The following is a 26,809-nucleotide window of genomic DNA, read 5'->3' as shown; positions in this document are numbered from 1 at the left end:
TATAGTGGAATTCTCAGCTCTGAGTTAGCCAGCTCAGGCTACCTGCATTATACACAAAGAGTTGGGCATCTATGAAAGAGATACTCAGAAGTGAGCAAATTGAGCAGGCATCCATCTCAGCTAGCCAGGTGGCCAAATGCAAATGGTTTGGGTCTAGATTCTAAGGTACTTAGATGCCTAATTGCCAGTGATCTGAACCTTAGGCACTAGACTGATAGGCCCCTCTCTCTGTTCAGGGTTCTCAGCCATGAAACCTCTCCTGGCATTAGGGCTGAGCTGCCTTTAGGCACATTTCTCCTGAAAAACTGGAGAAATAGACCACCCCACCCCAGAATACCCAATAGCCCAGTGGTTAGGGCACAAGCTTGGGATGTGGGAGACCAAGATTCAAATCCTCTCTTCCAGACTTGAGCCCAGGTCTAGCTATGGGCTATTCTGGAGTGGTGTGGGAGAGTTCCCAATCTTCCTTGTTGTTGCTGTTGTATAAACCATTAAATATACACTGGGCCAGAGAGAGAGAGGCTACAACCTAGTGTCTAGGGCATTCATCTGGGTTGTGGGAGACCTGGCTTCAAGATCCTGCTCCAGATCAGGCAAAGTGGGGATTCAGATTTGAGTCTCATACACCAGCAGAGTGCCCTAACCACTGGGCTATTGGGTATTCTGGACACACACGCTAGCCCACTGGCTGTCTTCTGTGCAGGATCTGCTGATGCTATGGGCACTCTCAAAGCATGCGCACAGGATCAGGCCCCACTGATGAGATAGGCAGAGGAATACGGCTTGAGAAGCTTACTGGCAGCTCCACGGCTTTGGCCTGCGCAAGGGCTCCAAGCTGCTGGTTAGCTGCGAAGTGTCGTTATGCATGCCCATTGGTGGAAAATTAAGTGCAAAGGAGACTTAGGTACTTACTGGATTAGGTAGCAGCTGAGCTATGGTTTTAAAAATGTCAGTGGGGCCAAAGTATTGGACATACAAGCCTAACTTCCCTTGTAAATGTGGCCAAAGTTTGGCTAGTTTAAGTATTTATTCATTTGGCAAATGTCATGAACTTTTTTCACTGGTGAAAACTTTATTTATACTTGATTTATACATACATTCATATTTATTCAATTGGAACATTGCTATTTATACAGTTCTACTATGCCAAGGGGAAAAAAAAAAGTAGTCACATCCTCTAATTGAAAATGGTTTGAAATTCAGGGCATCCAAATAGGAGCGTTGATTTATGGATGGGCAGACATTTTGAAAACATACAACAAATAAAAGGAACATTCAGGGATCTGTCCTCAGTCTGGTTCTATTCATTATCTTAATAAATTATTTGGATAATGGCATAGAAACTACATTAATAAAGTTTGTGAACCAAGCTGTGAGGGATTCCGAGCACTTTGAAGGACAGGATTAGAATTCAAAGTGATCTTGACAAACTGGAGAAATGATTTGAAACAAAATAGGATGAAATTCAATAAGGACAAATGCAAAGTACTACACTTAGGAAGGAACAATCAATTGCACAAATAGAAAATGGGAAATGACTGCCTAGGAAGGAATACCCTGCAGAAAAGGATCTCAGGTTATAGTGGATCACAAACTAGGAGTCAATAATGTAATACTTTTGCAAAAAAACAAACATCATTCTGGTATGTATTAGGAGGAGTGTTAAAGCAAGACATGAGACAATTCTTCACTCTACTCAGCACTGATAAGGCTGCAACTGAAATGAGGTGTCCAGTTCTTGGAAAAAGATATGGACAAATTGAAGGAAGTCCAGAGAAGAACAACAAAAATGATCAAAGACCTAGAAAATATGACCTATGAGGAAAGATTGGAAAAAAATGGGTTTGTTTAGTCTGAAGAGAAGATGTTGGGGGGGAGGGAAGAATGGGGGACGAAAAGATAAGTTTTCAAGTATATAAAAAGGTTGTTTATAAAGAGAAGCTTGTTTATAAATTGGTTCTCCTTAACCACTGAGGAAAAGGATGAGAAGCAATGGGCTTAAATTGTACCAAGGGAGATTTAGGTTAGACATTAGGAAAAACTTCCTAACTATAAGGGTAGTTAAGCACTGGACAAATTACCTAGAGAGGTTATGGAATAACAGTCATTAGAGTTTTTTAAGAGGTTAGACAAACACCTGTCAAGGATGGTCTAGTTGTTATTACTCAGTCCTGCTCAGTGCAGGGGTTGGACTAGATGACCTGTTGATGCCCCTTCCAGTCCTACATTTCTGTGATTCACACTGAATTGCCTTGTGCCACTGTCTAGTAGTAGTGGCATGCAGTTCTCGGACATGCAGGTTTATAAAATTGTAGTTAATATACAGTTTAGAGCATAGCAATTTTAAGGCTCTGCATGTTCAGACCTACTGAGCTGAAAATTGTGATCTACAGTATTCAAAACTAGTAAGATGTGGGCTGAAATAAAATCAGTGTGAATTGCTCAACAATATCAATGGAATCAGCATTGCGCTACTATATATTGTAAAACAATACAGTGAAATCTTGCAAGTATTACATAGCATGCCTTGCCCAAGTGGTAACTAAGCATAACATCTTCCTGTTTCAACATTCTCAACTTGTATCCCATAGCTCCTATAAGTTGTTTTCCCCCCCCCCCAACACTGAATGCTGCTAAGTTATGAGTTTTAACAGTTTTTTTTTTCTTTTAAACCACAGCACTGAATGTTATTCTAAAATTGTTTTCCAAATATTCTTAAACTCCCAGTTGATCCCCCACTGATGTTCATTGTGAAAAGAATTGCAGGTCTAATAATATTTGGCACGTTTGTAATTCTCTGTCCAACATGTGTTTTGTGCCCTCCTCTGGTGGATTTTTAGAGGATAACTGTATAGCTACCAGCTAAGGGAGATATATCTTGAACTCAAGTAGTAGAAGCTCATGCTTTTAAGTCTGGATGGCTCAGGTTCAATCTTTGGTGACTAGCTACGATAGAGGTTGCTCCACTTATAATCCCTTTAATCAGAGATTCTGAATATGCTTTGTTGTAGGCAGAGCTAGCCTATAGTTAAGCAACCAAAAATTTAGAATGGGAAGTGTTGAAATGTTGGAAAGCTTTATAATTTTGCCAGTCTGGAACATCCATCTGAGGGATGGGGGTGGGGGGAGAGGGAGGGGAAAAAGTGAAATAGGACCAGGAAACTGGGACAAGGAATCCAGAGCGGTAGTGGGGGGCAGTTGAAATCAGATGAGGAGCTGGAGTGGGTTAGACAGCAATAGGATAGACAGAGAGTGGAGGAGACAGGGGAAGAAGGGTCTTTGACTACTAGGGACCACTCTGTTCAGGAGCCTGGAATAGACTCAGGATTCCTGAGTTTCACAGTTCCTCTTCTGTCAGCAGATATCTGTGAAACCCAGTGGCAAAAAGTGTCTCATCCCCCTATAGAGCTGGTCTATCACATATAGGATGACAACATACTGCCTCTGCCATCACTTACTCCATTAGTTCAAGTGGCAGAAGTCCGTGCAGTGGATCTAAAGGTTCATCGGCAGGGTTGGAGCCATGCGAGTTTCACTATGATTCCACGTGACAGAATTTCTGGGGCAGTTCAGTTTTGATTTTTACAAAAAAACCTGGGGAAATACATACAGAAACTATGTTGAGAGAACATTATGGTTGCAAAGTCAAGCATTCAGAAATGCCACAGGTCAGTTAATTCGGCCCCTGTGTGCCAATGAGTACTTGACTTTGCAACTTTAACAATATAAAAGGTGGCTAAGAATCCTGGTCCCTATTTTGTGTTTCAAGTGAAAATAGGGGCAGAGGTTAAGTCATTTGTCCAGGGTCACACAACAGAATCCAGGCCTCCTGACTCCTGTGCCTGTGTTTTAAACACATGATCATCTTAGTCTCCCACTGCATATCAGAGCCATCTGGATGTCCAAGGAAGGGGAAAGGTGATAAGTGAAAGGTAGCAACCAGAGAATTCCGGTTCTGAGAACTGTCAGGGAAGGCAAATACAGCACTCAAACTGCAGCTAGGGTCAAACTTGCCCAGAGCTGTAGGAGAGTTAGAAAAAAGTCACAGAATGGCCTGGAGCTTTAAGGGAGTTGTGCTCAGCCCCACCTGTGCCTGTGGGCTGTGCCTATGGGCTGGGATGGTGAATAATACAGAAAATACTATAATAAGAACATAAGAATGGCCATACTGGGTCAGACCAAAGGTCCATCTACCCCAGTATCCTGTCTTCTGACAGTGGCCAATGCCAGGTGCCCCAGAGGGAATGAACAGAACAGGGAATCAAGTGATCCATCCCCTTTCGCTCATTTCCAAATTCTGGCAAACAGAGGCTAGGAACACCATCCCTGCCTATCCTGGCTAATAGCCATTGATAGACCTATCCTCCATGAATTTATCTAGCTCTTTTTTGAACCCTCTTATAGTCTTGGCCTTCACAACATCCTCTGGCAAAGCGTTCCACGGGGCGACTGTGCATTGTGTGAAGAAATACTTCCTTTTGTTTGTTCTGAATCTGCTGCCTATTAATTTCATTTGGTGATCCCTAATTCTTGTATTATGAGAAGGAGTAAATAACACTTCCTTATTTACTTTCTCAACACTAGTCTTGATTTGATAGACCTCAATTATATTCCTCCCCTTATTCGTCTCTTTTCCAAGCTGAAAAGTCCCAGTCTTATTAATTTCTCCTCATATGGAAGCTGTTCCATATCCCTAATAATTTTTGTTGCCCTTTTTTGAACCCTTTCCAATTCCAATATATCTTTTTTGAGATGGGACGACCACATCTGCATGCAGTATTCAAGATGTGGGCGCACCATGGATTTATATAGAGGCAATATCTTATTTTCCTGTCTTATCTATCCCTTTCTTAATGGTTCCCAGCATTCTGTTCGCTTTTTTGACTGCCGCTGCACATTGAGTGGATGTTTTCAGAGAACTATCCACAATGACTCCAAGATCTTTCTTGAGTGGTAACAGGTAATTTAGACCCCCATCATTTTATATGTATAGTTGGGATTATGTTTTAAAGATATAGAAGATCAGTGGAGTAGGCCTCATCTGAAATACTGTGTGCAATACCAACAAGGAGTCTGGTAGCACCTTAAAGACTAATAGATATATTTGGGCAGAATATTAAACCTCATGCTTCTGGGTCTATGCTAGTCTCTAATCTGAGATGTGGAGCCCACCATGTGTGGCAATATTGCTTTCCCAGAAGCCAAGGAAGGTAAGGTATCTACCTTAATCTCCCCACTCTGGTAAACTTACTGTCTCCCGACAGTGGTCCTCCAGCTCCCAGCACTGCTGGATCAGTGACATGACTAAGCCCTCCAGGTATATCACACAAATCCATCCTTTCAAGAATTAATAGAACAAGTCTAATGGAAACAAAGCCATCTCCCAGCGGTCCTGGGACTACAGAGATCTTCCACGGTTTGCTTAGGCTGCATCCTCCCAGGGCTACCTAACATCTTCACCCTCTCTGGGTAGTAGTTCCTATTCTAGCTCCCTCCTGGGTTACTGTTCTAGCTCCTTCCTGAGTTCAGCAGTTCACTTTCCCTGGTGGCACAAAGTCATCAAAGGGGTTCTTCCTCCCACCCTCACTGAAGTCCCAGCCTCAACCCTCTAAGCAACTGCAAGCATCAATTCCTTTCAACACTGCCTACAGCAGTACCCTTTCCCAGGGCTTCCCCATTACCCTTGAGTCAAGGCTCAGGGTCTCCCAGCCCCGCCTTTCAAGCTCACTACAGAGAGTCAGCCTCCCTCTGCCCTTTGTATCACCCACCTGACCTTTCTGCAAGAGAGTCTTCCATCTCCCTTCTCAGTGAGATGAGCAGGCTTCCACTTTCTTATTGGAAACCTAAATACCCATTGCCTGAGGAGGAAGTTAACTAGCACAGGTAGGGCTGAGCTCAACTCCCTTAAAAGGACAAGCCCACCTTCTGGCAGTCCCCAAATGGTATTTTTCAGAATGACATTGACATAGTTAAGTACTCCTGTTCTGCAATACAGTCATATATATTAAAAAAACATTAAACTGCCCTGAAATAAAAATCTGCAGTTTTTAATAATAGCAAAAGCATATGAACACAAACTTCTTGTTTTTTGTGTGCCATATTTTCATAAAGACTTCTGGGCAAAATGGATTCATCTTCACCAGCAAAATTTGCCAGACAAATTGAGGGGCTCCACTGAGGTCTTTAGAAAACATGACCTTATCAAGTCATGTAAGGATTGGTAAGAGCAATATGTGCCTTGGTTTCCCGTTTGGCCTTGAACATCACTAGCTTGACATTTCTCCTTGATGCTTAATGATTACCTGTTGCTCATTGTTTTAAGTTATGTTAAACTGGGGGGAAAGATTCTGGAGAGACAGATACATTTTCTTAAGAAAATGTAAAAATAAATTAATAGGAACCAAAGTGCCCCCCCAGATTTGTTTTTTGTTTTTCCATGACTAACACTCCTTAGGGAAACCTTCTCCTGCTAACAAGTTAGTGTGTGTTTCCCCCCCCCCACCCTTGGTTCTAAAGTCCCAAAGCTGATTGATATAAGTTTGAGTTGCATTTCTTGAAACGAATCAGAGGCTCCTGGGAATGTAGAATGGGAAAAGAGAATGGGTTTCCAAGCATATGAATACAACAGATGCATTATGTGCTGTTTTTAATAAGGGTGCTGAAGAAGCACAAATGGGCAGTTTACACAAGAGCTCCACTTCAATATTTGTATAACTTGCCTCCTACTGCCTTACAGTATAAGAGCTTTTTTGTCTCATGTGAATCCATTCCAAACCACTCAGGGTTTCTACTGAAGCTCTGAAGAGATTCCCTCGTGGCTAAAACTGAAAATCCACTATTGTAATTGAATTCATCAGCATGATGGTGCTTTATGGGTTTAAGAAATGAATTCAATTTATGCACAATAGTCAAAAGTGCACTGAGGATTCAATGTATGTGCCCATTGTAAATTCAGGTGAGCTGTTGAAATTCCTTCCCTGGCTTTTGAGGCTGGTTTTTGACATCTCCATATGTTTGAATATAACTTAATAAGAGTCCGGGTGCCTTGCATACAGGTATTTCTGGAGTCCTGTAGTTTCTCTTAATCCCAGAATTACAAGTCTCTTACAGGAGGAAAATCCTTCTATAAAGAAAAGCTATTTAAGTAACTGTTTGTTGTTAGGAATACTCAGCTGTTGGTGTAGCCAAGAAACAAAGGCCTATAATTTCGTTTCATACTGTGGATTGCCAACATTTGGTGGCACTTTTGCCCCCTTGTTGGAGGGGGGGGGGGGAGAGAAAGAGAGACAGGCTTCCTGATCTGTATATTGTCTGCTTTTGTGTTTGAAAAGCCCACAGAAAGGGGCTTGGAATAATAATTTAAAACAAAGGGGGTGGGGGAGAAATAATACCACCAGGAGCTGTATTGTACCACATTGGGTGGGAGCAAGCAGATCAGGAAGGAAGAGAGTGTGTATAAGCTAGGGCTGCCCTTTGCTGGAATAGCATCTTGTAATTTTCAATAAGTCATTATGGGGAGAAGGATATGGCCTTATGGCTAAAGCAGAAGACTAGGATTCCGGAAATATGGTCCTGGCTCTGACACAGACTTCCAGAATAACCTTGTGCAATTTACTTAAACACTTTTTGGGCCTCAGTTCCACTCTCTACTTCTCTGCCTCACAGAGGTGTATTGAGATGTACTATATTATTTGTTGCTAGGTGCTTCAAGTTTCTCAGAAAAAAATGTTACATGTAAGTGCAAAGTTCTACTATCATTCAGCAGGCACATGGTAGTCACTGGGCACTAGGAGAATAGGGAGATTCATGGTTTGAACAGTACAATAGAATTTTGGTTAGATAGGAGAAGGACAAGGTGGGAATCCAAGTCCAGACAAGGAGGTTGCAGTAATCAAGGCAGAGAGAGGAAATGACAGATTATATACATTTTCTCAAGTGTGTCAGTAAGTATACACTTGTTACCACATACTCAATGCCAGCTCTCATTAGAAACAGGATCGAGTCTAGGGGCTGGTCCACACTAATCCCCCACTTCGAACTAAGATATGCAACTTCAGCTACGTTATTCACGTAGCTGAAGTCGAACTATCTTAGTTCCAACTTACCGCGGGTCCACACGCGGCAGGCAGGCTCCCCCATCAACTCCACGTACTCCTCTCGCTGAGCAGGAGTACTGGCGTGGACGACGAGTACTTCTGGGATCGATTTATCGCGTCTAGACAAGACGCGATAAATCGATCCCAGAAGATGGATTGCTTACCGCCGGACCCGGAGGTAAGTATAGACATACCCTAGGCCTGCCCTCCTGAGGTTTCCAATTTCAAAGTTTGGGGCAAGTTTATCTCACTAGTACCTTTTCTGTTCATCTTGATCTTTTCATATGGTCTTGTCACTTTGTATTAGTGCTGCCTTTCTCTGCAACTCCTGGCATCTGAAATAGTCCTCCTACCTCCTCAGTATTATATCTCTCATTAAATGCCAGATGGAAAGACACATTTTCTTCCTTGCCTTTGCTCTTAATCTCTCCCCTTCTGCTAAGATATTGATAGCCACAATGGAGAGATTTCCACATATTTTGGATGGAAAACATTCCGAATGAATTTGGCGTTTTATTGGCTATAAAGATTTATTGTTCTTCAGAATCAACATCGACTTCAGCTTTGCCTTAGTCAGCATGTACCTCTCAGGACAATTAGTCTTGGTCTTCACCTCAGAGTACAATATGTGCTTATTATTTAAGCTTGTAATTGTATTAATTCCAAGCATATACTGTGGGATGCAGTTTGCATGAAATACATTCCCAGGGGTACCGGGTTTGGAATCAAGTTAATTACATTTTAGATCTATGCTAGAATTGAAACAATTTTTTTTTAAAAAGAGTTATTCTCAAGGCCTGAATTAATATCATTATCGATTTTGTTAAAATGTTTTTTTCCATTAGAAAAGTGAAAATTATTAAGTTAGACAAAAGAATAGGGCAAGGTTGCTCCACTAGCCTGGAATGTCAAGGCAGTGCTGTGCACAAGGATTTGAATTAACATCACAGATGGGAGATGGCTACAACTAAGAGTTCTGTGTGCTTTAATAGTCTGCAGTTAGTTGCATCATCTGGTGTTTCAGAAAATGCTCTTAAAAAACTTATCAAATGGCTGATGAATGTGTTTGAAAAGGCTTGGATGGTCATTTTATATGGAACAATAAATTTGCTGTTGTACATAATGAGGTCATTGAAGCAACCAGAAAGGAAATATATAATTCTCAGGCATGGGTCTGTAAGCACAGTACTGTCTAGGCTATTTAAGTTTAATGAAGCAGCTACTCTGCTGCTGCATATTCTTGTTGAACAGTCTCAGCATGTATTTTAAAACAAAAGTGTTACTGGTAATCATGTCCCAGCACACCCTACTTGGAAATCCTGTGGGTCCTATTCTCATAAGAAGTCTTCATCTTTTATGTGCTAATGGTTTTGAAATTAGTCATTTGCTTCATTTTCATTGTAAATGAGGGTCAGAATGTGATTTCTTTCTTTTCCCTGTTCTCTGAACATTGAAACTACTGTAAGCTGGCTCATCAGCATCCACTTCTCTCTGGGGTATAGAGTTTGAAAAGTAGCTGAAAATGATCCCATTAAAACACACAGGTTCCCAGGCATTCTTTCCTATTCTTAGAAACCTGTCTAAGAAGGCCTGCATCCATTCTGAAGCTTGCATTGTACAAATGACATGGCATCACCATCACATCCTCGCATCTCCCAAAGTCTTACTGCCAAAGAGGTCCAGTCAGGAAACTTTAAAAATTCAACAGTGACATTCCAGTGTCTGTTCAAATCCAACGAGATCTAGTTACATTAATTCATTCCTTAAACACACCTTTCTAAAGGGCTCTTAAAAGAAGTAATCATTAATATTTAAATGCACGGTTTGATTCCTAGCATGCAGTACTCTACAAATAATGATGGCTGAAACATGAATTAAGTTTTGGGTTTTTAAATGGACCAAATGTTGTGCACAGACAGAAACACTTAGGCACAATATAGGTCTGGCTCCAATTTGCACAAAGAATAATAATCGTTCATAGCACTTAAAGTGGTATTTTACATCCATGGATCAAGGCATATTACAAAGGAAGATGGGGATCATTCACATTTTATAGATGGAGAAACTAAGGTCTAGAGAAGTTAAGCCCAGAGCCTCAAGAGGTATTTAGGCACCTAACTCCCAAAAAGGATCAGGGCCCAAGTTTCCAGGCACAGTGCCCCACGTGCTATACATTGACTCACACTGCCTTGCCTTAAAAATCATACCTGGACATAATGACCATCATTATGTGAAGCTGCAAAGAATGCGTGTCCAAAGGCTCTGTCTTCTTCCCTTATTGCTAGTGTAACCTTTGCTTTGCAATTACCACTATCCAGGACAGCATATAAAATATATTCTAAGTGATGGGAAAATGAGCCAAACGTATGAGAGAGCCATATGCATGCTATGATTTTTACCTCTCCTTGTGGCATGAATTATTACGGCATGCAGACTATCAATAAGTGGGTTTGTGTTACAAATGCTTGATATTTGTTGTTTCTCTATTCTGCTGTGTTGGTGAAGTAATGCGCTTAGCAATAATGGATTATTTTCACAGAGGGATTTCACAGAGTAGATTATCAACTACTTTCTCTTTCAAGATGTAACCTTGTCAGTTTGTGGTCAGAGGCAAGTGTCAAGTTAAAATGAACCTAATACATTCATTTGCAACACAGGCAAAAGAGACAGACAGACAAAAGGTTCCAATCTTTTCATTTATCACCACCATCACTTTAAAAATCAACAGAGAAAAACAAAGGAAACCCTGTACGTGCAGCTGATTCCTAGATATGCACATTGCACAAGTTATTTTTCAACTATAAGTAATATTTTAAGCTTTCTTTCAATACCAAGAGGTAAATAGGTTTGGGGTTATTTTTTTCTTAAAAAAACAAACAAACAAACAAAAACCACACCTCTCATTTCATAGAGATCAATACGACAGTTACACACACAGATGTGCCTGCTGCATTGTTATTAAATGCCACGGGTTCGTGTGTGTGTGTAAAATTTGTAAGATAAGGTGCTACTCCAACCCTATTTCATTTTAACTAATGGGATGTTGGTTGCCTGTAATTTTGCATTCACTGTTAACAGCCCTGCTTTAATAAATTGTTTTCTGATCTGTTCCTAGATGGAAATCCTGTATGAATGTGAAAACCATTAGCAAAGTAATTGCTGTCTATTACCATGACAACCAGCCGCTGCAGTCACCTGCCTGAAGTCTTACCAGACTGCACCAGCTCAGCTGCTCCCCTAGTAAAGACGGTGGAGGATTGTAGCAGTCTTGTGAATGGACAGCCGCAGTATGTCATGCAAGTTTCAGCCAAGGACGGGCAGCTTCTGTCAACAGTAGTAAGGACTCTTGCCACACAGAGGTACAGTAGTACCAAATAAAAAACAAACATGTAATTGATCATTAAACTGTTTTAGCTCGGAAGTGTAGAAAGGGGCTAGAATTACAGTATTCAAGTCTGTGTCAGACAAGAAATCTATATAAAAAAGCCAAACACATATACAGGCTCAGTCATACCTGTTTCTATGACAATTGAGTAAGAAGCTAAAATCCATCATGTTTACTTTTCTATTTTAAGTCACACACAGAAGAAGAAGAAGATAGATGTGTTGCTGCTCGCGTAAGATTTACTACTGTGATAATTAAACTCATCATCACTACAATTTTATCATCACCACCATTTCACCTTTTATAATTAAACTCTCATTATACCTTCATGCAAAAAAATGTGGCAGTGCTGTCTGAAGATGCAGATGGTCAAGTGAATAAGTTTCAATAATTTCTCCTGATTTGTAAAAGAAAACTTCAGAATGTTACTCCTGACAACTTGTGAATGCTACTCATTACTTACTGATGAGAACACTCATTCCAATGATGCTTCATACATGGGTTTCATCTCAAACACGCACTGTCACTATTAAGGTACAGAATATTGCATACAGCGTTCCTCTCCCTCCCTCCTCACGTGCTGTTGCTAATACTGCCATAACACATTTTGTTCAGACTGCCATTTCTAAACGATGCCACACGCTCTAACTCACTGAGCCAGCAAAGAATCTGTCTCTCATGAAGATTCACATGCAGGCTTTGTTGCCGGAGCCATTTCTCATGTGATTGATAGCAGCTTTTTATGCTGTTGATGTACACTGACAGATTATGTGGCAAAATATATATTTAAGTCATATACTTTGAGACCACAAGCTGGGTGGGTTTTTTTGTTCTCTTAACACTTTATTAAGAGAATCCATAAGGGTTTCACAGTATTCACACAGGAGATTTTGGGCATTTCCCTGATACTTTAGAGTAGTTCTGGATTTACATCAGTGTAACAGAGCACAGAATCAAGCCCGCTGCATTGTTTAAAGGCAGATGTTATTAACTTGCTGGGGTGTCATGTAAAACTGTGGGGGTTTTTTGGAGTGAAACAATTATTCCTTTCAGTTTTTTATCAGACTGAACTTACTAGCTCAGATCTGCATGTAATGTCATAACAAACACCACTGGGTTTTGTTTTTTTAATAAACAGTGGGCCAGATTGTCCCTTCGCCTAGGCCACCTTTACACTTCACTGGATTTTAGACTCGTGTAGTGAAAGGAGAACCTGGCCCCATATACACAGGGCACCATTGAAAAGCAGCCAGAGCAGGGGTAGTGGGCAGCAGTAACACATTGCACAATAATGAGGAGGGGAAATTTGGGTCAGTGACAAAGAGACAAAGGCACTATTCTTATAAGAAAGCCCTGTGAACCCAAAGCATCGATACAGAGTTGGCGTTTTCAAGGTCTCAGCCAAAAGATCCACACACATGAAAATGCAACTTCTTCAATTTATCTGCCTTGGCCGGATGAATGGCTATGTTAATCCTGCTGGGATTTTAAATTGTGGGTCCAGGGAGTCCAAGCATTTCAAGGCTGATACTTAATCTACCCCTCTAGCATATTACAGTTCTAGCATTTCAGGGATTTATTCCGCTCTTATTTATTTTTCATGCGTGTTACTGATAGTTACATGTGTCTGTAGAAGGGAGAACTGAGTCCTTAATGCTTTTGTAAAGGAGAGGTGCTCTTCCCCTCCCCCATCTGTGCCCCATCAAAAGTGATCCTTCTTTTGGCTGAGAAGAATCACACTGTTCCTTTCAGAACCCAGTAATGGTGCTCCTTAGCTGGCCATAAGGAATTGTTCCAGATGTATGGTGCTGCCTTCACCAGACCAAAGCATCCTGGATCTCTTTAGTGTCCAGTCAAACTTGGCTTGGAGACTCTGCTCGTATACTTGGCAGTGCATGGTGCTGCCTGGAGGTCAGTTTGTGTCACAGGGTTATTGTTTCAGGCTAAATTAGAGAGTGTGTGTGTGCACGCACGCATCTTATCCTGTAGTTCAGTGGCACAGATCATGACTAAGGCTATGATTTTTGTCATGGAGGTCGTGGACTTCCAAAGACCTCAGTGACTTCATCCCTGGCAGCTGGGAGCTGCAGGGTCCAGCTGCTTCCCGCAGCTGCAGGAAGCTGTAAGATACCCTCACCGCCTAAGGCAGAGGGCCCCCAAGCTCTCAGCCGCCATGGGCAGCGGGGGTACCCGGCAGCTCCCAGCTGCTGTGGGAGGGCTGGGGGATTCCCACAGCGCTCCCTGCAGCTGGGGAGGAGGATAGGGGGACCCTGCAAATCCCCTCCGCCACTGGTGGATGGGACACCCTTGAGCTCTGAGCCGCCGTGGTGGTGGGTGCCCCAGAACTCCCAGCCACCCTGCAGCTGTCCAGTCCCTTCCTACAGTATCATGGATATTTTAGTAAAAGTCAGGGACAGGTCAGGGGCTTCTGTGAATTTTTCTGTATTGCCCATGACCTGTCCCTGACTTTTACTAAAAATATCCATGATAAAAATTTTAGCATTAATCATGACTAGTGTCCCTGTAACGGGCATTCACTTTGGGATAGAGTTAAAATATACTCTGCTGCACTTAGAGATTTCTCCTGTAGTGCACCCCCCACCCCAAAGTGTTTCCTGGTGTCTTTCTTTCCCTACATTGTGAGAAATGATACATTTGTCAGTGTAAGTAAATTTTCTGTATATTCCCTTCTCCAACTGTTAAGGACTTCCTTCCAGCTTGTCACTGTATAGACCAGAAAGAGCACTTTTGAACAAGAATATCAAAGTGCCTTCAGTCTTTAGCCTGGGGATCATGCTGTACGCTAATGTATAAATAAATACACGCTGTGAACATCCCTTCTTGTTATGTTGGAACATGGGCTAAGAGAGAGAAATTAATATATTTACTGTAAATAAAGCAGTATATTTACAACCTAATATACTGACCAGCAACTTCCCTTTCTTGTTTGGCAGCCCTTTCAATGACAGGCCAATGTGCAGGATCTGCCACGAAGGCAGCAGTCAGGAAGACCTGCTCTCTCCATGTGAATGTACAGGAACCCTGGGGACTATTCATCGCAGCTGCCTGGAGCATTGGCTGTCCTCTTCGAATACCAGTTACTGTGAACTCTGCCACTTCAGGTTTGCAGTAGAGCGCAAACCCAGGCCGTTAGTAGAGGTCAGTAAATGAGCCATGTCCTCAAAAGCTTAGTTTTAATGAGCAAGTGATGTATGTTTTACACCAGGACCACAAAGCCTTTGCAGCTTCACTGAAGCAAAAGAAAGGCTGTGAATTTTGGGCATTGGGAGGTGAGGGCAGCAGCAGTGCAGGAATAACAAAACCTTCATTTTGAAGCAATCAGCTTGAGTGAGAAGAATGAAATTGATGGTTTTACTTCACTGTAAACATCTAAACGAACATCATCTTGTGAACAGTTTGCCTCAAGTAGAAAATGCAGAGTATATCATTTTGGCTAGGCTGGTAGAGAGCCATCTAGAAAACAACTGACAAAAATCTATGGAATACTAGACAAACGTTACTTGGGATAATGAATATGGGTCAGGAATTAATTAACGCACCTCCCCCCCACAAATCTGGCTTCTGTTTTAAGCCCCTAGAAAGGAATGGTTCTTGTTGGAGGTTTTACATTTTAGCACTTCTCAGATGACCCTTTTGCTTCTTCTTGCCTGTGCACCAGACTACAGAGTAATATTCGGCAATCGTTTCCCCTTTGTCAGTTAAAATGTGGCTATTGCCTACTGCAGTTGCTTTAATTAACATACAAAATTGCCCGGTCTCGTTGTGCTAAAAAGCAGTCAAGATATGGGTTTGACTTGACTGATAAACTTGCTTCTCCCTTATTTTGACTTCTAAAATATTGTGAAATTTGAATCCTTTTGTAATTAAAACTGAATTGCTTCAAAATGAAGGTTTTGTTATTCTTGCACTTCTGCCCCCACCTCCCAACACCCAAAATTCACAGCCTTTCTTTTGCTTGAATGAAGCTGCAAAGGCTTTGAGTTTTTTATGAGAATAGTGAAAAACATCTTATTTCATGTTGGTTGGGGACACAGAGATTTAATCAAGTGCTGTACGTGCTTCATGTGTGGCTGATTTTGGATTGGTACTGTATGTGTATCTGGAAAAACTGACAATATAAATGGAAACAAATTCTTGTTTTCATCCAATTCATAAGCAGCAGGAGGTAGATTCTGCATCCACCAATCCCATCATTTATCTGTTGGAAAAAACTACATTGGCCCAATTGGGTGGGAGTGGGAGATCTTCTCCAGGGACTACCAATGATGCTTTGTGTTGGACCAGTTTTAAACATGAGGACACTTTAGTCTTTCTTGGGTTCAGCAAAGCAAAGATCTTCTGCTAGGTTGTACATGATCAGTATTGAATACTAGGAGCTATAGTTTTGTCAAGTCATAATGGGAGGGGGAAGGAGTCCTTTTCTCTGGCCTAATCCTATCCCCCGTTTTCCAGTGGCTTGTCTGAGCAACTGAACAAGATTCAAGCCTCACAGTTTGAGAAATGCTGATTTTGGATGTTCCCAGGCTAACAATGACTAAATAGCAAAATCATCATAATTGGGCTATACTCAATAAAGGTGACATTTTCTTATCAACCCACTCTGATCCTGAATCAAGCAAGGTGCAATAAAATAGATCTGTTTGTGGTTTGAGGTCCCTACAATTGTGAATTTGCCTCCTAAGGAACAAGATGAATGACCTTGATACCGTTTGAAATAAACAGTTAGATTTTAGGATCCAGCCTGTTTCAACTTTGTCCTCACAATGACTGCTCATGAAATTTTCTTTGTACAAATGGAGTGTGACATTTTTCAGAGTTAATGATGATGCCACAACTTGAGAGTGAAATCTAACTCTTTCAGAGCTGGAGGAGGCTAGCTGTTTGATCCTCCATGCTGAAGTGACCTCTCTCTCTCTCTAACAAAATAACTTTTTTTAAAAATTGTCTTTGGTTTCTCAGTTAAAAGAGAATTAAGAACCAGATCCAAGCAGATTTCAAAACAGTACACATTGCTAGTTACCATTTTACTTTTTACTATGCAATGTTTACTTGATTCTTAACCACCACCTCCCCAAAGTTTTTATAGGGTGATCAACAGTGACATGAAGGAAAGAGCATAATGAATGCACCATTTTTAAAAATAGTTTAAATCCTAATTTAAGCTCAAACCACTTTTTTGGTGTAAAATCTAATGAATTAAAATTGGAAGGAACAAAGTAATAAAAAGGGAAAATATTATCTGGATTTTGAGCGAAAGGACAAATCCACATAGAAAATATCACAAGTTACCTTTATCACGAGTATAATCTAAACTTAAAAGTTTAATATATTGCTTCTTGAAAACAGTGCACACACCTAGTCTAACCTAATGATTTTTCCATAAAAAAAACTCAATCTTCTTCCCACTAGAAGAAATGTTAAACCATTTTCTTAGAAAGAAGCTAAGAAAAGGGCCTGGAGTATATCCTCCTTATTCATCCCTCTCCCAATTTGAGCACTGCCTGTTATACTGCTTAACCATGGAAGGAAAATGGTTTAAACAAAAACAAACAGCGATTTAGCTTGCCTGAGCTGAAAGTTTCACACACTTGAAGACCACTCAAGCTCTCATCACCCTAGAGAAGTTGGGTGGTGGTAGGTTTAAAGTTAACTGAGCAACAAGCGGTTTGGCTGCTCATTCCACCATATTACTCCCCTGTGCACTTTATTATTATAGCACCAGAAGATTCCTCTGCATTTGTAATGATGTGATCAGAACAGGCTATTGGATTCACTATATTTTTTCAGTATTGTTAGTAATTTTTTTCTTAAAAAAAAAAAAAAAAAGAGAAACCAAATATTCCCTCGTGTGTCAGAAGATTGATTGGCTTCACCTTGAAAAACATTTCTTCTCACAGTGAAAAGTAAGAGCCATGCTACACCTGATACCAGACACTGTCAAATTTAAGATGCTGAAACTCTAGTATTACTCTGGACATGGAAGAAATCCATTATGTGATAGTTGATGTGTGTGGATCTGATGTACTTTGTGACTAGGGTGACCAGAGGGGATAAAGAAAATATCGGGACACATGGTGGGGGAGGGAAGGGATCCTGCGGCAGAGCAAGAGTCAAAACAAAACAAAAACAGGAGTGTGAAATATCGGGACAAATTGCATCCCAACCAAACATCGGTCGGGACGCAGGACAAACGCCTAAAAATTGGGACAGTCACGATTTTATCGGGATGTCTGGTCACCCTATTTGTGACCAACTGGAGGGATCTCAAACAAATGCATCATCTAATGTGGGGGTGGGCAAACTACTGCCCCCTCAGAGCTTTGGATCCGGCCCGCGGGATTGCCCCCTGTGGAGCCACGGGCCCCGCGCCGCTCTAAGCAGCGGCCGGCCCAACGTCCCTGCGGCCTCCGGACCCTTGCCTCCAGGCACCGCCCCCCACAGCTCCCAATGGTCGGGAACAGGGAACCACGGCCAATGGGAGCTTCAGGGGAGGTACCTGGAGGTGCGCCAAGGGCAGCACACACGGAGCTCTCCCTCAGGGGCCGCAGCACTTCCTGGAGCGGCGTGGGGCTGGGGACAGGGCAGGCATGCAGGGAGCCTGCCCTGGCACGTGCCGCTGCCACCCCAGAGCCCGAACCCTTCCTGCACCCCGCCCCACAACTCCCTGCCCTAAGCCCCTGCCTGCACCGTGCACCCCAACTCCCTGCCCTGAGCCCCCTTGTACACCCCATACCCCTCCTGCACCCCAGCCCCTGCCCTAAGCCCCCTGCTGCACCCTGCATCCCTGTGCACCCCAACCCCCTACCCTGAGCCCCCTCCTGCAGTCTGCATTCCTCCCCCGAGCCCCTTCCTCCACTCCGCACCCCTCCTGCACCCCAACCCCCTGCCCCAGCCCTGCATACAATTTCCCCACCCAGATGTGGCCCTTGGCCCAAAAAGTTTGCCCACCCCTGATCTAATGGAACAAAAGTAAAAGTAAATTTACTTTGGGTGCGATCCTCAAAAATCCTTAAGTGCCAGAGTCCTGCTTGTAGGTACCACTGTGATCTGCAGAACTCCTGCTTGGCAGCCGCCTACCCACATAGGTCCCTAAATTCACTTAGTGGCACAGGCGCCGACTTTCCTATGTGCCGGGGGGTACTCGACCCCCGGCTCTGCCCCAGGCCCCACCCCCAGTCCACCCCTGCCTCTGGGCATGTGCACTGTTGCCTTACTCTAAACGCCTGGGTGCTTCTCTACAGCGTAAGCCCCAGAGCGATTCACAAACTAGGGAAGGTAGGTGTTTGGCCACCTAAGTCACATGTGGGAAGCCTAATCTGGTTGGCGGCCTCTGAGCACACCTATTGGATCAGGCCCCTCAGGAGAGTTCACACAAAGCAGCCAGTGCAGAAGACCCTCCCTTATAACCTTTAGCCTAGTGGATTAGGGTACTCACTCAGAATGTGGGAGATCTCTGGTTCAAGTCCCCATTAGTCCTAAGGAAGAAAAGGGATTTGAACAGGGATTGGCCACCTCTCAGGTGAATGCCCTAGCCACATGGCTTCCTACCCAGTAGGGGTTTTAACGTATGTGCTGCCTCCCCATTTCCTGCTCAACAAGCTAAGAGTTAAGCACAGAACAGTACATTTAGAAGAGAGCCATAGGGTCAGCTGAAATGTGCAATAAGTTATTAAGAAATAAGATTTGGAAAATGGCAATTCAGAAGAAAAGCTTCATATGATGTCTTGATCTTCCTTTGGGATCAAAAAGGCATGGCAGTATTTTTCATGGTGAGAGAGATTAGATTTCCTCATTTCTTTTTCCTTTAACAGACCCAGCTGCTTGATAAGAATTGTATGAACAATTTAAAAGGAATTTGTTCCCTACAGGCTATGAAGGTTTTACATATTTCAGTTATAAAAATTAGTGAGATATACAGTAAGTCACCTGATGGACAAGTATTTTTAAGGTGCTTTTGTTTTATCATATAGAAAACTTTTTAAAGAGTGCCAAAGACCCAGCATGTTTTATGTACCGCTATATAGCAGCACTGCAGAGTTCATTTTGCTACACTGAAACCTCTTTGTACCTTTTTTAAATTACAGCTCACTGGACAAGCACACTATGACTGTGCCCTTTTATCTGTTGCTCTGTAGAACATCCAGAGACGTAGCTTAACACCTTCTGATACTTAAATCAGACCCATGTAGGATTTTCCTCTTATTTCATGTACTTTTTTCCTGTCTACATAATAGTCAATGCTGTATTTTCATCAGCACAAGAGACAGCTAATAATTCAAGGGAGCACCCTGGGCACAGACATCTGTTCAAAGAACTAGCATTCTTTACACCAAACTAGTATAATGTTATGATAGTGAAGTCTTAGTTAGAAGAAAGACTGAGTTTAGAAGATAATACAGGGAGCCACCCCAAACAGATTATTAACTGTATTTAAACAAAAAGTATAATGCATTGAGATTTTGCTCAGTCAAGCTCCAGCTATGTTACGCTGAGGATATGTAACGTCATCTTGTTCCTCTTGTGTCAGTTTAATGCCCACCATGGCAACAGCAATAGATAAAATACTGAAAATGCATCCAAATACAGTAGGAGGGTGCAAGGAAAGCAGACACATTAATGCATAAACATGGGGGAGATTGGAAATTTAAAAGCATTTTGTGTGCACCATATGGATCTGAGTAGCATTGCCTTTAAAGCCCTGGAAAATATGCTAGTCAAAGTATGTCTCATCTTAACAGAAATTTGGATAGTGATGTATTCTGATTTACAATTCTATTTGCTATGTTCCCTCTTGAATTTAAATTTACACTACACTTAGACTGTTGACATTAGAAGTTATTGCCATATTTTAAATCAGCCCAACTGAAATAGCACTTTAGATATGTATTAATTGGTTAATTTTAAAAAAATGAAACATAAGTAAACCGTGTGGGCTAGTAAAGAATCAAGTAAAGATAACATTAGCATAGGCCGGTCTACACTACGAGTTTAGGTTGACTTTAGCAGTGTTAAAACGAATTAAGCCTGGACATGTCCACATGACGAAGCCCTTTCTTCGACTTAAAGGGCCCTTTAAACCGGTTTCTTTACTCCACCTCCGACGAGGGGATTAGCGCTAAAAATCGGCCTTTGCCGGTCAGATTTGGGGTAGTGTGGACGGAATTCAACGTTATTGGCCTCCGGGAGCTATCCCACGGTGCTTCATTGTGACCGCTTTGGACAGTGCTCTCAACTCAGATGCACTGACCAGGTAGACAGGAAAAGCCCTGCAAACATTTGAATTTCATTTCCTGTTTGCCCAGCGTGGACAGCACAGGTGACCACGCAGAGCTCATCAGCACAGGTAACCATGATAGAGTCCCAGGATCGCAAAAGAGCTCCAGCATGGACGGGAGGTACGGGATCTGCTCGCCATATGGGGCGATGAATCAGTGCTAGCTCTGTAGCAGTAAATGAAATGGCAAAATATTAGAAAAGGTCTCAAAGGCCATGAAGGACAGAGGCCATAACAGGGACGCACAGCAGTGCCGCGTGAAAATTAAGGAGCTAAGGCAAGCCTACCACAAAGCCAGAGAGGCAAACGGAAGATCTGGGGCAGAGCCGCAAACATGCCACTTCTACGCGGAGCTGCATGCCATTCTAGGGGATGCAGCCACCACTACCCCAACCGTGTGCTTTGACTCCGTCAATGGAGAAACATGCAACAGGGAAGCGGGTTCGGGGTACGCGGAAGATGATGATGAAGACAATGAAGATAGCTCACAGCAAGGAAGCGGAGAAACTGGTTTCCCCAACTGCCAGGATATGTTTATTACCCTGGACCTGGAACCAGTAACCCCCGAACTCACCCAAGGCGTGCTCCCAGACCCTGAGGGCACACAACGGACCTCTGGTGAGTGTACCTTTGTAAATATTACACATGGTTTAAAAGCAAGTGTGTTTAATGATTAATTTGCCCTGGCAATCGCGGCCAGTACAGCTACTGGAAAAGTCTGTTAACGTGTATGGGGATGGAGCGGAAATCCTCCAGGGACATCTCCAGAAAGCGCTCCTTCATATACTCCCAAAGCCTTTGCTAAAGGTTTCTGGGGAGGGCCAGTAGCACATAGTCTGGAATCATTGCATAACAAAGCATGGCATGCGTATGGTCCCGGTGTTTGCTGGCATGCAGACAACATCCATTCCTTATCTCTCTTTGTTATCCTCAGGAGAGTGATATCATTCACGGTCACCTGGTTGAAATGGGGTGATTTTATTAAGGGGACATTCAGAGGTGCCCGTTCCTGCTCGGCTGAACAGAAATGTTCCCCGCTGTTAGCCATGCGGTGGGGGGGAGGGGTGAAGGGATCATCCCAGAGAATTGGGTGTGTGTGTCGGGAGGGGGGGGTAGTTGGGTTTGTACTGCATGTTAACCCGGAAACCCCAGCCCCTCCTTTTACATTGCAAACCCATTTTAAATGGCCAACCCAATGGGTCCTTGGTATGGGAAATGAGGGCGCTACTGTTTGAAACCATTCCCACATGTTATGAGAGTTAAAAAAGCCAAAAGACTGTGGCTTACCATGGCTGCCTGCAAGCCGAATTCTGTTGCCTGGCACCGTGTGAGTGATCTCACACACCAAACCGGCAGGCCCTCAATATAAGAGGAAAAATGCGACTTTGTAACGAAAGTACATGTGCTGTGTAATGTGAACAGCAAAATTTAATGTGAAAGAGCGTACCCATTGATCTCTAAAATGTGTCTTTTTTAACCACCTCTCCCTTGTCCTCCACCAGCTGCAAATGTTTCTCCTTCGCAGAGGCTAGCAAAGATTAGAAGGAGAAAACGGCGGACTCGGGATGATATGTTCACGGAGCTCCAGATGTCCTCCCATGCTGAAAGAGCACAGCAGAATGCGTGGAGGCAGTCAATGTCAGACTACAGAAAAGCACAATATGAACAAGAGGAGAGGTGGCGGGCTGAATCGCGGGATGAACAGAGCAAGTGGCAGGCTGAAGATGATAGGTGGCATCAGCTTGCAGACAGAAGGCAAGAGTCGATGCTCCGGCTGCTGGAGCATCAAACTGATATGCTCCAGGATATGGTTGAGCTGCAGGAAAGGCAGCAGGAGCAGAGACCGCCGCTACAGCCCCTGTGTAACCAACAGCCCTTCTCCCCAAGTTCCATAGCCTCCTCACCCAGACGCCCAAGAACACGGTGGGGGGGCCTCCGGCCACCCAGTCACTCCACCCCAGATGATTGCCCGAGCATCGGAAGGCTGGCCTTCAATAAGTGTTAAAGTTTTAAACTGCAGTGTGTCCTTTTTCCTTCCCTCCTCGCCCACCCCTCTCGGGCTACGTTGGCAATTATCCCCCTTGTTGTGCGATGAATTAATAAAGAATTCATGAATGTGAAGTAACAATGACTTTATTGCCTCTGCAAGTGGTGCTCGAAGGGGGGAGGGGATGGTGGGGTGGTTGGTTTACAGGGAAATAGAGTGAACCGGGTGGGGACGGGGCAGAGGGTTCATTAAGGAGAAACAAACAGAAGTTTCACACCGCAGCCTGGCCAGTCACAAAACTAGTTTTCAAAACGTATTTGATGCGCACCATGCCCTGCTGTACTCTAACCACCCTGGTGTCTGGCTGCACGCAATCAGCGGCCAGGCGATTTGCCTCAACTTCCCATCCTGCCATAAATGTCTCCCCCTTACTCTCACAGATATTGTGGAGCGCACAGCAAGCAGCAATAACAATGGGGATATTCTTTTCGCTGAGGTCTGAGCGAGTCAGTAAGCTGCGCCAGCGCGCTTTTAAACATCCAAATGCACATTCCACCACCATTCGGCACTTGCTCAGCCTGTAGTTGAACAGGTCCTGACTACTGTCCAGGCTGCCTGTGTACGGCTTCATGAGCCATGGCATTAAGGGGTAGGCTGGGTCCCCAAGGATCACGATAGGCATTTCAGCATCCCCAACGGTTATTTTCTGGTCCAGGAAGAAAGTCCCTTCCTCCAGCTTTCGAAACAGACCAGAGTGCCTGAAGACGCGAGCATCATGTACCTTTCCCGGCCATCCCACGTTGATGTTGGTGAAACATCCCTTGTGATCCACCAGGGCTTGCAGCAGCATTGAAAAGTACCCCTTGCGGTTTATGTACTCGATGGCTTGGTGCTCCGGTGCCAAGATAGGGATATGGGTTCCGTCTATCGCCCCACCACAGTTTGGGAATCCCATTGCAGCAAAGCCATCCACTATGACCTGCACGTTTCCCGGAGTCACTACCCTTGATATCAGCAGGTCTTTATTGCCCTAGCTACTTGGATCACAACAGCCCCCACAGTAGATTTGCCCACTCCAAATTGATTCCGGACTGACCGGTAGCTGTCTGGCGTTACAAGCTTCCACAGGGCTATCGCCACTCGCTTCTCAACTGTGAGGGCTGCTCTCATCCTGGTATTCTGGTGCTTCAGGGCAGGGGAAAGCAAGTCACAAAGTTCCATGAAAGTACCCTTACGCATGCGAAAGTTCCGCAGCCACTGGTAATCGTCCCAGACCTGCAACACGATGCGGTCCCACCAGTCTGTGCTTGTTTCCCGGGCCCAGAATCGGCGTTCCATGGCATGAACCTGCCCCAGTAACACCATGATTTGCACATTGCTGGGGCCCGTACCTTGTGTAAGGGCTGTGTCCATGTCAATTTCCTCATCACTCTCGTCGCCACACTACAATCGCCTCATCGGCTGGTTCAAGTTTTGCTTTGGCATGTCCTGGCTCTGCATATACTCCAGGACAACGTGCATGGTGTTCATAGTGCTCATAATTGCCGTGGTGATCTGAGCGGGCTCCATGATCCCAGTGCTATGGCGTCTGGTCTGAAAAAGGCGCGAAACTGACGGAGGGAGGGAGGGGCGACTGACGACATGGCGTACAGGTACAGGGAATTAAAATCAACAAAGGTGGCTGTGCATCAGGGAGAAACACAAACTGTCACACAGAATGGCCCCCCCCAAAGATTGAACTCAAAACCCAGGGTTTAGCAGGCCATTGATTTCATGGAGGGAGGGGGAAGCAAATGAATACATCTATTTTTTACATCTTAAGCTGGCAGCAGATGGTGCAGCATGACTGATAGCCCTCGGCATCTTCTGGGTGCTTGACAGAAGATACTGTACTATGACTGCTAGCCATCATCGTCAAGACGGTTCAATTGGACTGCCGGCAGGACTGAGTCTCCAGGAGACAAAGCATGTCTGCCCAGGTGCCTCTGATTGAACTGGAATACGATGACGACGGATATCAATCTTAATACACCATCTACTGCCAAAAGCCAAGGGGCTGCTGCTGTGTAGCAATGCAGCCCCACGTCTGCCAGCACCCAGATAGCCGATGAAGGCTACCAGTCATACTGCACCGTCTACTGCCAAAAGGCAATTAGCTACTGCTGTGTAGCAATGCAGTACCATGTCTGCCGGCACCCAGATGACATATGGTGACGGTGAGCTGAGCTGAGCGGTATGTTGTCTGCACAGGTAACCCAGGTAAAAAGGCACGAATCGATTGTCTGCCATTGCTCTGACGGAGGGGGAGGGGCCTGACAGCATGTACCCAGAACCCCCTGCGACACTGTTTTGCATCATCAGGCATTGGGATCTCAACACAGAATTCCAATGGGCAGCGGAGACTGCGGGAACTGTGGGATAGCTACCCACAGTGCAACACTCCGGAAGTCGACGCTAGCCTCGGTACTGTGGACGCAGTCCTCCAGCTTCATGCACTTAGAGCATTTTAATGTGGGGACACACACAGTCGACTGTATAAAACCAATATCTATAAAACCGGCTTCTATAAATTCGACCTAATTTCGTAGTGTAGACATACCCATAGTAATATTGGATAGATGTGAACTTCTTATTCTCTGCCAGCCCATCGTTAGCAATGGAGCTTGTGATAGGAAAAACTAGCTCTGGGCATGAAAGGATTAAGATGAGTTTGCATAATAATTAAAAACTTTTAGAAGCTTTGCGCTGAAATCTGAATTGACTTTCTGTGCAGGGCTTTGAGCCTTGCTCTCTTTTTATCCTTTGGGGTTCCTTCTGTGCATTTTCTCTCTCTGCTGCTCAATGAAGCAGAAGGTTAGTATTCAGTTACTGGAACAGAGGAACACCAGGAGTTGTTTAACAGAGTTAGCAAAAGGATAACTCTCAAGACCAGAAGGAAATGTTTCAGATGCATGGTCAGCAACAAGCAGCATTCGATTCATTCTGAAAAGTTGGAGAACCTGTATCTCGCAACACAGCATTAGGGCAAGAGAGCAGATAACTTCATTACATAGTTCTAAAGGGAATAAAGGATGTGCTGCAAGATTATTTGAACTCCTTTCAAAGAGAAGGAAAGGGAGCACAGAAAGAACTGGCAAGAGAAAAAATGATCATGGACATTGATTCAGTGTGCTAAGAAGCAAAGAGGGGTATAACAGCTAACCCTGATTAACCTGCACTAAGTAACTGTGCAGTAATAAGACACTCGGGTTGAAATCCTGGCTCAGTGAACTCAATTGAAATTTTGCATTTGCTTTGAGTGGGACCAGGATTCCACCCCAGGGGCCTGATTCTTGAATCCACACAGGCAGTGTAAAGCAGCTGTAAACCTGGTGCTTTGGACACTTCAGAATCCCCCTTGAATAAAGAGAATGAGAGGTACAGTACCATTGTAACAGCTTTGTCACCTTCTCTCCCATCAGACTCCTCTGCCATAGAGTTCCATAGAGAGATGACAGAGGAAAAAGGTGTGGCAGGGGTGATTTTATGTCCCAGTCACCCCCACCTGTGGGAATGGCCCCTTGGGGCCAAAGGCAGACAGGCATGTTTTCGAGCAGCATTGCAGTTTCAGTGGTCTTAATTTAAGGTGCATGTTTAATTTATAAGGAGTATTATAAAGAGAAATGTAGCTCAACATACAGCTTTCATTTACTGCTAAGGTAATAAACACTTCAGCGTCCTAACTTTTTTTTTTTTACATCTCTTCAAGTTGTATGTATACCATTTACTAGTCACTCTCAATGGGGAGTAATCTAGATAAATCTAAACAAGTCAGAGGCTTAGGCAGTTTGGAACAACAGAAAAAATAACTCGCATATTAGTTACAGAAGTCTGTTGTTACAGAACTTCTCTCTTCTGACTTTCCTCAACCCCTTTTTGGCTCCCTTGTATACTTGGGTGTGAGGATATGAATGAGAGACAGGAAAAACCTGGGTGTGGGGATGGCTCAGAATACTTACCAGAGAGGGAGATGCAAAATGGGACCCTTAAGGCTACAGCTGCTTGAC

General features: G+C 43.7%; 1 protein-coding gene across 5 annotated transcripts in view; it reads left to right on the top strand.

The window, feature by feature from the left end:
* Positions 1-26,809, top strand: part of MARCHF3 (membrane associated ring-CH-type finger 3) — a 144,050-nt gene that overhangs the window by 100,566 nt on the left and 16,675 nt on the right. For all 5 annotated transcript variants that reach the window (XM_034774941.1, XM_034774940.1, XM_034774937.1 and 2 more), the window contains 2 exons: positions 11,212-11,455; positions 14,436-14,640. In XM_034774941.1, the coding sequence (XP_034630832.1) occupies positions 11,268-11,455; positions 14,436-14,640 (393 nt within the window). In that variant the 5' untranslated portion in view covers positions 11,212-11,267. The remainder of the gene's footprint in view (positions 1-11,211; positions 11,456-14,435; positions 14,641-26,809) is intronic.

This window comes from Trachemys scripta, chromosome 6, assembly GCF_013100865.1.
Source record: "Trachemys scripta elegans isolate TJP31775 chromosome 6, CAS_Tse_1.0, whole genome shotgun sequence".
Classification (NCBI taxonomy): domain Eukaryota; kingdom Metazoa; phylum Chordata; order Testudines; family Emydidae; genus Trachemys; species Trachemys scripta.
Note: the sequence above shows the minus strand (reverse complement) of the source record. Positions and strands in the feature narration are given on the sequence as shown.